Genomic DNA, 15,004 nt, shown 5'->3' on the forward strand with positions numbered 1-15,004 from the left:
TGGTCGTCCTTCTACAGTAAATGGGTATAGTGCCAGCCAACAAACAGGACTCTTAGATCATAGAGGGGTCTCCCAAACCACATCAAGAGAGACACTCTGGCCAGGATGGTCCAATAACTATTTCTCATGATAAGATACCAGCCCAGAATCCAGGGAGTGGGGTGGGGGGGGGGGGGGGAGGGGGCAGTGTCATTCTCGAGTTTCCCCCTTCCTTTCCCCGGTCTTTTTGGTTTCACGTTTTGTCAATCTCTTTACCAGCATTACCAGCTCAGAGTGCAACATATTCCGAGTACGAAATTAACCTTCTGCTTTTCTAACTTGGCTTGGAGGTCATAAAATATCTAGAAATTGCCCCTCCCCGTCCCCCTCCCCTCGTCCAGTTTGCTCCCGAGTCAGTTTACAATTTTGCGTGACTGACTCGAACGTTACTTTGCTCCTGGGTCAGGGTCTTTCAAGGCGAAGTTTCTCAATTAAAACTGGGTTGAATTAAAAAAACGTACAATTCGCATTCAATGAGACTCAAGAGCCGTTAGCTGGTGCGAGAGGCCGTCCCGCCCCAATTAGCTGCCCCTTTCCTTGTGCCTCTCCGCGACGACTTTTTAGTGGATTCAGAATATGAAATCGAAGATAAGTTTTAATATTCTCTATCAGGGGTAACAGAGTTTAGTGCGTTGAGATTCAGACAGGGAAAAAACACAGCACTGATAACTTTCGGAAGTGGGAAACGTTAACAAAACATTAAAAAAACAGTGATAAAGATACCGCTTCCAAGGCATATTAAGATCACCACAACATTCATTTTTCAGTGAACCATTTAATACATAAAATTTGTTGTTTTCAGTTTTTTCCCTTTCAAGCTCCGTGTTAACGTGTTGACCAAGGAAGATGTTTCTACTTTATCTAAAACTCAAAAGCTAAACAAGCGACGAACGAACGAACGTCATTAATTTTACTCTAAATATTTACAAATTTCTTTGAACGCTATACGACATTTTACCTCTTAACTTATCAGAAACCTACGATCTTTTCTGCCTGGTCAACCAAAAACAAAACCAAACCAAAATAAAACACAATTTTGTCAGCCGCAAGTCTTAATTGGCGACGCAAGTACTGACTCGTATTAAGACTCAATTTTCCCCTGTCGAGTAGGCTGTCCACGCCTGAATTTTAAAAAGTTCTTCGTGATTACATCACTGAAGAGTGACCGTTACAGCACATGAGCTCGACTCTGTTGCATCAACAGCGATCAGCGGCTGCGGCGATTGTCAGTATCCAAATACTGGGCGAAATAAACCATTCCTGGCATTCAGGAAGTAACATGATCAGGCTCCAGTCCATTTTCGTATCTTCTCCAGACTTTGAGCAGAAGACCTTCAAGGCTGTGGGTATACTGCCTCGTGTTGAAGAGCGGACTGCGAAGGCGAGCGTTCCAGACTTTATCCTTCACTCTTTTTAGGCTGAAAATAGAGAAAAGAAAACGTCTACGCTACTGCTGCATGCTTAAGGAGCTACCTCACGGTACGCGCATCTTCAAAGTTAGACCTAAATTTTTCAAGTTCGTCTTTTGTTATCCGTGTTAATCTTGTATATCCTTAACCATCCTTGTTCCTTTATGGTTTATTATTATCTCTGTAGTGTTTTTCGTTGTTAGTAAGCTGTTATTTTCAGGTTTCCTTCAATTTAAAGGTTATTTTGGACGTGGACGAAATAACTCAAAACGCTGTGATTGAGCTTCTTTACACTATCAACACCTATTAAAAACCCATTAAAGAGGACAAAAAGCCGTTCTTTCTCGGGTTAATGCTTGTAGCACGGGACCTTCCTGGTGAGAATAAATTAATACTTATTACAGTGCTTCCTCGTACAAAGCACTTACTAGTTCGCATCGTTTCCGAGTCTGATAGCGATGTTTTCGTAATCTTCTCGATTTCTTGCCACAAGCTCCGGACAGCCAAGAGCTGACAGCTGAGAAGAGGCTACTCGAGAAGCTAACGTTTCAAGCGGAAGGGTCACCATAGGACAGCCGGCCCACAGGACATCCATCCCTGTTGTGTGACCATTGCACAGTGGGGTGTCCAGACAGACGTCAGCCAGTTGGCCGCGACGCACATGCTCTTCCTTAGGTGCGACTGGCGAGAAGACAATACGCTCTTGGGACAGTCCCATAGCCATGGCCTGTGCCTTGAGGTTCGGTTCCCCTACAGCAGGAAATCTCAGTAACCACAGCACGGAGTTGGGGACGTGTTTGAGGATATTCACCCAGCTGCGCAATGTCGGTGGGTCGATCTTGTACAACTGGTTAAAGTTGCAGTACACGGTGGCCGTCTCTGGCAGGCCGTAATGAGAGCGCGTGATTATGGGTACGGTTGACGGGATGCGCTCACCGCTGTCCTTGCAACCGGAGTACTCTTTCTTCTTCTCCTCGATCAGCGCGCCGACTTTAGGAGCGAGGTTTGGATCGTTCTTCTCATCGTCCAGCAGCACAGCAGCAGCATGAGCCGGTACCAGTCCGTTTTGCGTCACCTCAGCGATGACTTGGTTACTGGAGGCTCTCAGGTATTGTATAAGGTGTGGAAACATCTGTTTGTGATCACCAACAAAGAACGTGTGTGGCATGTATGCGAGCTTCTCAGAGTACTGATCGGCGAGTTCCAGGGGTGAGGTAACTTCATCTGTGATGATGTAGTCCATGTAAGGAGCACCACTTGTGCCTGGATATCCCAGCCACATTACCTGCAGGTGGAGCAAGAACAAGTGGAATAAGGCCACAGTCTACAACCTCGCATTCACTCCAAACAACATGTATGCACGTTTGAACAAACTGCTCATTATTTGAAGGAACACATTTCTGCCACCATAAGTAAGAATGAAAACCACTTTTCGAGCTGATTCTATATAATTATACACCTCAAGGATAAATTGTCTCCTGCCTCGACAAACAATTCTGTTTAAAGTGATTACAGAACCCTAACGCAAGTTTTTTTTCTTTTACCTGGACTGGAGCAGGGCGAAGTGCAAATATTTCATTTCTGGCTCCTTTCGTATAACCATTCATGTTGACAAGCACATGAATGCCATCAGCATTAATACGATCAGCAGCTTCTCCGTGGCAAGGGATAGAAGATAGATCAACGAAATGCTCTGAATCTCCCTCAATCTTCCTTCTGAAACTGGTGCCATCATCAGCCGTCAGAGCGTAGCAAAAGATCTGAAGATGAACAAAGTACATGAGCGGGAAATAACACCTATAAATAATGCTAGTCTGAAATGTTAGCCATCTCTTGCCCATAGCCTAATCCCTGGGAGACGGACAGGGAATTAGGCTGAGGGCGGGACTGACTGGCATTTCGGGCTAAAGTAATGTAAGACAACAATTCATTTCAACTGCAGAGATCCTTAATTAAATGCAAATTCAACAGCGAAGGGTACAACTACTTGTCTCGTGAATCTCTGCAGAGAGTTTTCTGGGTTGAATAAGGAAGAACAGGAAACCATATTTGTAACAGACTCTACACAGAACTCTTGGAGAATGAACACCAAGTTACCAACCTCAACTCTACTACTGTCATGAAATCCAGGAACACTTTGCATCAGATGCGAGGTAGGATGATTTCCAAAATCACTGGAAACGTAGCCTATTCTCAATCTTCCACCACTTTCCTTCAACGACTTGGGATACGAGTATGGTGGCTTGTGTAAAAGAGCAACCTTAAAAAAAACACACACAAGGTAGGGTTAAAAATTCCTTCCACTTTACTTTTTTCCCTTCATGAACCAATCCAAACCAACTATGAAAGCAACATGCAGCTGACTGATAAAACAAAACAAATAACACATCAGCTATAGAGTGGTTTTCAATTGAGTGTACCTACTTGTAAAACTAAAACCAAACCAATTACTTACCAATTAGACTACTCAACCAATCTCAAACCGTAGTAAAACCAAAACCAAAACCAAAGTAGTTGCCTGATTCCTTTCGACACTCAGTTGAAAACTGCTCTAAGAATGTCTTCAAACATAAGCTACTAGTGTAAGAATACCTTTTCAACACATAGATTTCCGTGTCTGTTAGCAATGTCTCTTCTCATTTTGTGTGTAAGTGGATACAGCATACTGTGATGAGGGTGCACAGATGGCAGTCGATTGTTTTCCAACTGGTCTGCCACAATAGACACTAGTTTCTTCATGCGCGACTCATAATCTGTCCAGTCACAGATTATCTGTCAGAAAACAAAACAAACTTATAAATACAAATTTTTTGTCATAAACTTGTAAAGTGCACCCTTATTTGTAAGTGAATGTATGAAAGATCCCATTCAAGCCTGATTTTTTTTCAGTCTTTAATTTCACTGCTGCTTAGGTTGTGAACATACATGTAACTGCAATGATCATTCATGTCTTTACACCCTTATTTATAACTAAACTACATCTTGCAGGCATTAACTCTTGTTTTGGCATCTGATTCACGAGGCCTTAAGTAGCACTATGTGCTATATAATATGTTGCAAATCCAACTGCACTGCACAGACATCCTCTGCTTAACAGACAGAAGGACATACAAATGCATAGATTTTTTTTGTGTTATCACAGTGCAGTGTACACAGGTTACCTGTAAGCAATGTGCAAGGTTACAGTATGCATCGGGAAAGCTTGGCTTTAACTTTAATGCTGTCCTGTAGGACTGTATTGCCTCAGGAATGTTACCAGAATCCTAATGGTGACAAGAACAAAATGGAAGGTCAACATTGTATGCAATAATTTTTGTTCCAAAAGAAAGTGGTAAAGCAACCTGCCAAATGTTTACAATATCATTTTGCTACATTGTGTTCCTTTATTAACTCACAAACCTATCACTGGCCAACTAAACAACAACAAAAAGACAAGATACTTATCAAATCAGTACGGTTTAAAAAGATCAGCTCACCTTATGAACAGATGCTAGGTTACTGTGAGCATCAGCAAATGCTGGGTTGATCTGTATAGCTCTTGTGTAACACTGAATGGCTCCCTGAATGTCTTGCATTTCTTTGAGTGTGTTTCCCATGTTAGAATAGGCGTCAGCAAATGTAGGATGAATCCTATGAAAGGATTACAACATTGATTGAAATTAATCAGAATGTCCTACATGGAAAGAAGAACAAGGTTTGGATCGCTTGTGCTCCAGCTAAGGTCTAAGGACTAAGGACTACGTCAAGAGAAATCTTTATAAAACAGAGAAAAAAAAAAACAGAAAAAACTAAATTGTTTTACCTGATGGCTTCTTTGTAATGCAGTAGTGCTTCATGAAGTTTCCCCTGTTGTTGAAGAACACTTGCAAGATTTGAGTGAGCCGCAGCAAATTCAGGAAATATCTACAGGACGAGTTACAGCAAATCAGTTTTATTTTAAAACTTAATTTACTTAAAGTGGTACTATGATGAAAATCGCATCTTTCCTATCGAAGCCATTTTAAAACATAATTAAGGTGGCTTGCTATAGTTTTATGATCGCACGAGCGCTGAGGAAGTAATCTGCATGCACTCAAGGGAAAACGTCAGTGTTTTTCGATATTTTATTACATCAACATGAGCATGAAAAGCAAAACTGACAATGAATTTTCTTGCATTTCCTTCAGTGAAATTCCGTTAAATTTGGCAGATTGGTAGTAAATATTTTATTTTAGTCAGAGCTCGTTTTTCAGGGAAATCTATAAGACTAGATTTTTTGCAGCGGTAAAAGACATTAATTTGAAAATATCGAAAGAACTGCCTTTACAAACCCTACTTTTTTCATGTGTAAAATTCGTATCCCACTGGAAGTTATGTCATGTAAAAATTTTGGAAGATTTCACCGAAGGATTTTCATGAAAATCACAAATAAAGCCATAAAAACAGTAAAAAACAGATTTGTTTGGGCATTTATAATTTAAGACTAAATCCCAAAATTTTAACAGAGATGATAGCAAAATACTATTTAACCATTGCTTATTACATGTAATAAGTTTGAGAGGACTAGGTGTAAAAACGAATGCAAAAACGGTATTCAAAACATGACACTTGCACGCACAATGCCATAAATGATTACCCTATGGAGACACCTTACGTAGCCTGTATGAGAAGAAAAATGCTGTTAACTATTTTCAAATATCTCCTTTCGTTCTAGAGATATTCAAGTTTTTAAAATACACAACTTACCCAAGTGATGACATCAGACACTCAACCACATTTTGATCAAATATGATGAAAAAAGATATCTCATCCAATTTCTATCAGAAATGTTTGATTCTTTGCTGTAAGATTCTTTTAAATGTGCTCCACAATACAAGCTTAACAGTTATATCATCATGGCAACGTACTGGCTTCCAGACTTTCCCAATATTAACGTCATTTCTGGCTACCTTTGCCACTCCATTTTGATATTTGCAAATGGTGCCTCATATGCATGATCCAGCAAGCATATAAATGTTAGCTCGAATTTGTGGCCTCATTTAACACTTTTCGAGCTGAAAATCACTAACATATTGAAATCAAGTGGGTGGGGACTGGAAAAGAGTGAGTTGCCATGGGAACAGAATTATTTATAGCCGTAGGTGTGTTTCCTGAAGAACTGTTAGCCTACCAAGTTTCAATAGTCTGCGCTGCAAATTGGCCAAGATAGGTCTATTTATTTACTTGATATAGTATTGGGTTAAGTGTATGACGTCATCAGTCATCTCATTTGCATATTTTTCACATTTTTCAAACTTAAATATCTCCGGAACTAATGCAGATAGTTGCAAACCATAAACGGCGTTTTTATTCTTTCATGGAATTTTATGTGATACACCTAAAAAATCAAGGGGTAACAATTTCATTGTAGTACCACTTTAAAAGGCAAACAAATTACAGACATACCTCTAAAGCTTTGCAGTACAGCCTGACAGACTCCTCGATCTTTCCTTGCTCTCTCTTGATGTTCGCTAGGTTGTTGAGGGAATCTGCGTGGGTAGGACATAATCTCAAAGCAGTGTTGTAGCACTCTTCTGCTTCAGATACCTGTGGGAAAAATACACCACGATTAGCAATTAAAACTAGTGAGACAATCTCAGATAGTGCAGAGCACAATTGATAGCTCTGGCACGGTAGTTCCATAAGTACTCACCCCTGCTCGGTTCACTTCCGGTTTGTGTCTACCTTGGTAGTCTGCTAGGGCTTTTCCCCTTTGCAGAGTGTATGTTTCAAGGTTGTATTTTCAACCAAGGTCCAAAAATTACATATAAATTAATTACTACTGGTGTTTACGTTGATTTTCGTTCATTTTAAATTCAATAATACGTTGAAGCAGCAAACGTGACAATTTAGCTCTTCACACCAACTTTGTAACTTAATACTTTTGTTTTCCTCACAAAGGCATGTAATATGAAACCCTTGTTTTCTCCAACACACGGAAGATGCGCTTGTTTTTTGGAGATAAATGAAAGAACGTTAAATATCTGATGTAGTGACGAAGAAACGGAACAGAAACAATGTTGTTTTACTAAAAATGCAAATTTTTACCGATGAACAAGAACTAATTTAATTATCAAATAGTCACGAAATACCACTTTCTTTTTCTGTTGCCACCTTTGTTGTCAACAATAAAACAATTCACAATTAACACACAACGATATTGATGGCTGAGAAGCGTTTCAACGAAAAGTATTGAAAATAAACAGCGCTACTTGGTTGATATGAACGAGTCTCCTCAAAGACTGATTAAATTAATTTGCGCTTGTCATTAGGTGTCATGGAGTCTGCAGCAATATTTGAGCACTTTCCTGGTTTCTTTTGTCACAAATTTACAATTTGCAGAGTATTAAAGCCACTAACTTGAGAACTTTCTGGTCTTTCTTACAGACACAATTAAGGCAAGAAATAAACAAGCCGCTAAGGAGAAGCAATACATCTGAACCCTGAGAAGCACACTATTGTAGATTGAAAACAGCAGATGATATTTGTTGAACCGGCCTGTGTGTAATTCTAAAAGCTACGCAGCCACAGTAACGTTTCACTTTTGCAATAAAAAGGGACAATTGGCGCTACCTGAAAAATAACTGCCGTCCTTGGTCACAAGACATGACATTTAAAATACCACATGGAAAGATAGTGTATAACACTAACAATGCTAGAACACATGCGTCTTACATGTTGAGTTCTACCATAAGGAAAACCACTCAACATTTGTACGTGATTCCGTATGCAATGTATCCTCCACCTAATGTAGAAGCCACGAATGCTAACTAATCCATGCATGCTTTTAGAGCAAATTAGTTTTGTTCTAAAGAGAATGGTCCACAAGGAGAGCAAGGGGTTACCTCAAACAAATATATAGCTTCGTGATGATCATACCTAACTGACGGCGATGAAACGCGTTTTGCGTAGAGTACACATGTACCTTTCCCACCCCACCCCCACCACTTCCTTACCTCTAGACTAATAAATTAATTGAAATTAATTAATTAAACAAACATTAAAGTTTACACCTTAGCGCCATAGGGCCATAGCGCCATAGCGCCTTAGTGGCAGGAAGCTCCCACAACCATCCCAATAGTGCACTCTGCACTAAAAAGGTAAAATAACAACATTTGGCACACCACCCAATATTACTTCATTCTGTGAAATGCAAGGACATGTAAAGTCATTTTATTGCAGCAATTCAAAAATTTGCATCAATGGGTTTTTAACTCAAAGGGAATTAAGATGATTGCTAACCTTTCCTTGTTCCTTCAAAGCATTTGCAAGATTACAATAGGCATCTGGGAAGTTTGGTTGAAGTTCAATTGCCCTTCTGTACGTGTCAACTGCCAAGTCAATAAGTCTGCAAGAACAAGATGAAACAGATCATTATCATAACCAAGCACTTAAAATCTTCCATTAGACAAATGAATATTACAACACCTCAAATCACTGCCTGTTAAGCTCACCCTTGTTCATAATAGACACAGGCCAAGTTTCCGTGGACAACGGCATGATTGGGGCTCAAGTTTAAGGCTCGTAGGTATGCAGCAACAGCTCTGAAATAACAAAAGAGGAAAAAGTAAGCCAATGATATTTCCATGGATAATAATTTAAGCACAAATTAAATTCTTTTGTCAATAAAACACCAACCTGTCAAAAATCCTTGCCTCTTTTAAGACATTTCCAAGGTTGATATAGGCATCAAGAAAGTTTTGATCCAACTGGACAGCCTTCAATGAGAGAAAGAGATTCAAAAGATAAATCAATATTGTGGGTTAAATTATAAGTGTGAAATTATTACATAGCTGTTCTTTTATTGTGTAAGTTACTGTTGACAGATCTTTGACAGACAAAATTAATTCAGGATTAGTTCTTTTTCAGCTGAGTTCTAAGAATCTTTGTCAAGGCATTGGATGAGTACAATGTAATTTGCCTGTCAACTACAGTAAAAACTTGCATGTCAGAGCATACATTTTAGGTTCTTGTATTCTGGGTTAGTTATCAGCATTTTAGGCTAGGTAAGTTCTTAATTAGGTTCTTAATTTCCATGAAGGAGATATAGTTGTTGATTACCAGTAATTAAAGTAAATAAACTTGGGTTTGATCCTTTAATATACAGTATTTATTCACAACTGTGTTATGTATCTTCTTGAAACATACATTTGCAATCTCAAAGTTACACTTCTTGGTTAAAATAACTGTAACCCACATAGAAGAACCTGCTTGATCTTGCTTGGCTAAACAGGTTCTTATATTTTTTGGTCTTCTAATGGCAAATTTCTGCCAGCAGGTTCTTACACATGGATTTTCACTGTATGTTCTTGTAAGACACAATATTCTGTTTTCAGCAAGAATCACTGAAACTGCACACCAATTAAATTGTACTGCAAGAATTTTCTTGAGAGTTTGTTTAAAACGTTTACTGGTTCACTCATTGCACCCAGCAAATTCTTGTCAAATCAGCCTTACGTGTGCAACTTGTGCACAAACTAATCTAGATCACAACAATTTAACTATGAACATTTACAACTAAGAAACCATATTTTTTACAACTTTTTACCTTCTCAAAGTGATGAATGGCCAACCAGATCTCTCCTTGAGCGTTGAAGACACAGCCAAGGTTACTCCAAGCCACTGCAAAACTGGGCTGCGTTTCTATCGCTTTCAAGTAGCACGCCTTTCAATTTAAACATGAGCAGCAAAAACGGGGACAGCACAAAATGCCGGGAAAGGCACAGCAAGCAATAAGAAAGCAGCGGGCAGCAAGAGTAACAGCAGAGAGCAAGAAAAAATTCAAAGCAAAAACAAGAAATACACGAACACAAGCAAAACAGATTGCAATAGCAGAGAGCAAAAAGAGACAATCATGGTTTTGTTCTCATCCTTTGTAACAACGCAATATTATTCCGACATTTTTCACCAACAGTTTTGTTGGGCTCTTGTTTTGTCCTTTCTTGGCTGAAATGCAATGCTAGATTATAGTTTCCATTAGTTCACAGAACACCTTGTCCCTTTGTAGAAAGCACACGGTTGCCTTCAGAGAGCATGTGCAAGAGAAAAACAATCTTGACTTGCCTCAGCGCAGATAGTAAATAGAGATCAAAGAAGTAACATTGTGACACAAGTGCGTATCAAAATGATATTCCAAAACAGAAGATAATAAATTTGTCTACAGACTAGTTGTTCATGGCAACAGTCAACACAACTTTAAACTTAGCCACACTGGCAAACAGATTAAAATCTCACTCAGTTCTGTGTCAAAATGTTAGTTTACAACTTCCTTTACCTCTGCAAAAACAGAACCCAAAATGTCCAGTGATTGCAATTTACACTGCTTGCACTTGATATAACTGTGCATTTGTTTCAAATGAAAGCAGTGAGATGCTCAATAACTGGGCACATGAATCTATTTCAACAAAGCTTAAAGCTTCATTACTGTGAGGAGACAAGGCAAGACATTCGTTCTCCACACAAAACTGCGAGAAAAAGCTGTTCAAATTTGTCACCATTGCCAAACCTTTTCCCAACCATGCTACGTACAGCTACGCTTTCAATCAGAAATTGTGCAACAAAGGCAACAGAGAGTTCGTACTAATTGGGACAAGGTGTTGAATGGATAAACTGTCGTTTTTCTTTCTTCCAAGGTATGAGATCAACCACATGACCAAGAGAAAAGGATGCAAGCAGCCAACTCAAGCCAGAAACAGGAGTTTTCAGGGCAACGCTTCATTTACTGACAATTTTGCCAAACAACTACTTGCAATCAGAATACAACCAAACTGTTTTTTTTCCTGATGTGTTTTAACCGAGACATTTTGAATGGAAGAACTAGTTTGTAAGATGAAAAGCTGACTTGCAACTCCTATTTTTGCTTGAGAAGTCTGTAACAGCAAACTGGGCAAGCATGGTAGACAGGGAAAGCAAGTATGGGAAAGGGCCAAAGTCGTGCTTTGAGAAGTTCATCTTTCTGCAAATGGTTTCCCTTCAGCCGGTGTACTCCATCAAGACCGTACGTACCCTGTATAAGTTTACTGGGAGAGATAAATAAAAGGGGAAAACAAGGGAAGATTGAATGTTAGGGATCAAGAAACAACGTATCGAGGACCAACTGCTGATCACCGGTACTCTGCAAAGCTAACCAACACAACTGTGCCTTTGTTTGGAAATTTTTGCCAGCCAACAGAATCTGACATCTCAATAAGTTTAGTGAAAGTACCAGACCAAGAGCCAAGGAGGAGACTGTATACGGCCAAATTCTTCCTCTTACAAAGTCAATACACTAGTATGCAGTCCAAACAAATTTGCACAAACATGTTGGTCTTGAATACCTCCCAAACAACAGAGCTCATTATAAAATACTAGAACCAAACAAACCCTACCCCCTTACCCTCTCCCAATCAAATTTAACATGTTATGAGAGTATTTCCAATAACCCTGCATTAGCACAGTAGTAATTTCAATTCTGTTCAAAGGTGTTGAAATAAAATAATGAAAAAACTTGCAAAATTCTAAACAAAGCAATTGAATACAATGCAAAACAATCCAATCAACTATTTCAACATGCTTGCCGCAGTTAAACTGGTTAAAAAGTAATGTAAATCAAAGATTTATTTCAAAAGAAAAAAAGCTTGTAAAACATAGGTTAACTGCAGAGCTTCTTGAAAGTCACTCTCATGCATTCAGAATTCCACTACAGTACAGTATGTATAAAGTGAACATGGAGCACACACAGCTGAAGACTATTCCCTTAACTCTTAATCCCAAGATTGAAATAGCAACTCTCCTTACCGAGTGTCTTAAATTTTTTATCATAATACTTATGAGAATTTAGAGGTAAACAAAAACGCAATTTCTCTAACTGAAAGCACCGCCCTGCTGTAAGGAGAAATTAGTTGTTCAACATTCTTGGGAATTTAAGTGTTGACACGGTAATGTCAACTACATCTTCAAAATAAAAATCAGCTGAGGTGCACAATTCTCAACCTACGGCGCAGATACCTGTTTCAACAAGCCATCGGTGCCTAGTTGACAAGAGCATTTTATGCAGAACTTCAGTCCACCCCAACTGATATTTATTGCATCAGAGAAAGTTATTCCCTGTGTCACGCAAACCTTGCAAAGGAAACATTTACAGTCAAGTCCAGATAAGACTGCCTTGAACATAAATGTCAGTCCTTGGTTAGTCATACAACATTTACTATACCTTAGCCTCTTCTAGTCTACCAAGAGCCTTCAACAAGTTTCCCAGATCGCTTCTCACGCAGTATAGATCCTAGTGACATAAATTACATACATGTAAACGTCAATATGATGACTAAAAGCAAAGTAACTTTTAATTGTTTAATACTTGATTTTCACAAGGCTGAACTAGAAAGAGGTATTGGCGTTGTCCCACTCTTATTCCATTTTTTCCCTGTCAGTCTGACACATTTTTTTTTAACCATTCATTTTACACTCCATTTTTTTCAATCTTTTTAAATCTTTTTTACCCTTCAATCTTTATTCTTAGCCATTTTTGCACATAATGATTGCTTGTAAAACTAAATTGAATGGATGAACCACTGGAATATTAATAAAATGCGGTCAAACGCATGTGAAGGCCAATAAAAATTGAAATTATGCCAAGCCATTGACAGACAGTCAATCTGTATCAAGGAAATATCAAGCAGGCGGTTCCTATCTCGTATTATTCAAGTACATGCCATTCATTTCGACCAAGCCAAATATTACTTTTTTAGATTTCTCTCACAGGCAAAAACCAGGCCAAATATAACCGAATCTACATGTACTTACTGAAATCGCAATGTGGGAGACTGTTTCCACTTATCATTCAAAGGGAAACAAAAACGCGATACAAGAGAATTGACTTATTTCACATTTCACGCGTCAATCAGAAACGTCTCAGAACATACTAGCATGGGAGGAATTTCATAATACCGTGGTACCAATTAGGAAATATTGTACACTGTGCTCGAAGCTGTCGAAACATATCCGTAGTGCATCAACGAGAAACACGTTTCTTCGCGACACAACTGACATTAGAATAAATTTGTTTGCACAAAACAATAGAGGCATCGAAGGTTAATGAACGAAAGAAAATTCAACTAGAAATCAATTTCACCACGAAAATCCGCGACAACAAACAAGGTAGAAACTGCGCACAAATCTGTTTTCTTGAGTTGTGAAACACAGCTGAGAAAACGACAGTTACAAACCTCCAGAGAGATTCGTATCTAAACATCGCGTCATTTAGTGCAAACAAACATGACGGGCAAAGTACGGATTACTCGCAAACTCGTACCGGGTTGTACTGCAGTGCCGTGGCATAAGCATTAACTGCCCCTTCTAAATCGCCAGCAGCTACTAATGCCGCAGCCAAGTTGATGTAGCCATCGATGAAATCCGGTTTTAACTTTACAGCATGGCGATAGTTGTCCAACGCGTCTTTCAGCTGACCTCGCTCTTTGAAGACATTGCCTAAGTTAGAGTAGGCCTCGGCAAGAACTGGGTTTTGTTTTATGGCTAGCGTACTAAAATGAGCCGATCTAGAAGAAAGAAAGAATGGAGTACATCACATTAAAGCATTTTTCGCCAAAACCTACGTCATAAAGACATGAAACACTTTTGGATTGCGAGCGCAAAACATTACAACAACAGAATATTGATCTGGTTTACCGGTCTAATCGACGGCATTGAAAGTGTATCGATGATAAAAGAAGTAAAACTCCGGTGTTCTCGGGTTGTTGTCTCCACAACTGCATACAGATTTGTTCGGCGCGATCATAGCTCCCTGCCTGGTATTCGCGATGAGCCAACTCCGCCAGAGTGGCTGTTGAACGAGAGAGAGAGAATGGGTTATGGTCAGACAACAATGAACTTAGTTCACCAAACAACAAGTTCACGAAACGACATTTTCTAACCAGCATCGTCAAGAATGGTCGTTCCCATGACCATGACGATAAAAAGAGAGGCAGAGAAACACAAAAGTGTCCCCTTCGAGATTGAAATAAGAAAACGAGGGCATGAAGAAAGATGGCGTGTATTATTGTATGCATAAACGCGACGTCATGTGCGCACACGCAAAGGAAAGACTCACCGCCATAATGAAGCGCCTCTGGTTGAAATTTCATAATTTCGGTCCAAAGAAAGGTTTAAAACATTAAATTCCCATTCATCTCAGATGGTTAAGATTCAAATAACTGCCAACTGGCAATACTTCGCCAAATGACGCATCCTTGACAGGAACAAACTCGATAATTGCTGTGATCAATATCGAAATTCCTGCTACTCGTAATGCTCGTTCACCCGATGACGTAATTTTAAGTTTTGCTTGACAACCCACGTGGGTGACAGGTTGAAAGAAAAAGAGAAAATAGTTTTTCGTCATTCAAAAAGTGGGAATTTCGTGTCCAGAATCATGTCATATTGTGCCGTTGAAAGAACTAACTGAATCGGCTAATCTACATTCAAGGTTTAGATAACTTTTTTTCTTAAATTAATAATTCATTTGGGAAAATTGTGTGAAAATATCACGAAAGTTTCCGATCATA

The 15,004-nt window shown here is 39.2% G+C and overlaps 1 protein-coding gene across 2 annotated transcripts; it reads right to left on the reverse strand.

Moving 5' to 3' along the window:
• Positions 1 to 790: 790 nt before the first annotated feature.
• On the reverse strand, positions 791 to 14,708 carry LOC145498736 (UDP-N-acetylglucosamine--peptide N-acetylglucosaminyltransferase 110 kDa subunit-like). 2 transcript variants are annotated; one of them, XM_081478666.1, is made up of 17 exons: positions 14,551 to 14,708; positions 14,130 to 14,283; positions 13,756 to 13,999; positions 12,658 to 12,726; positions 10,015 to 10,131; positions 9,105 to 9,184; positions 8,921 to 9,010; positions 8,709 to 8,814; positions 6,873 to 7,013; positions 5,251 to 5,351; positions 4,925 to 5,078; positions 4,610 to 4,711; positions 4,041 to 4,220; positions 3,550 to 3,708; positions 2,993 to 3,208; positions 1,877 to 2,733; positions 791 to 1,457 (listed from the first exon to the last, which is right to left on the reverse strand). In XM_081478666.1, the coding sequence occupies exons 1-17, from the start codon at positions 14,582 to 14,584 to the stop codon at positions 1,307 to 1,309; spliced, it is 2,955 nt and encodes a 984-aa protein (XP_081334792.1). In that variant the 5' UTR covers positions 14,585 to 14,708; the 3' UTR covers positions 791 to 1,306. The 2 variants fall into 2 exon arrangements, with proteins under 2 accessions (XP_081334792.1, XP_081334790.1); XM_081478664.1 differs by lacking the exon at positions 14,551 to 14,708 and adding an exon at positions 14,375 to 14,506.
• Positions 14,709 to 15,004: the final 296 nt, after the last annotated feature.

Source organism: Orbicella franksi, chromosome 9, assembly GCF_964199315.1.
Source record: "Orbicella franksi chromosome 9, jaOrbFran1.1, whole genome shotgun sequence".
NCBI lineage: Eukaryota > Metazoa > Cnidaria > Anthozoa > Scleractinia > Merulinidae > Orbicella > Orbicella franksi.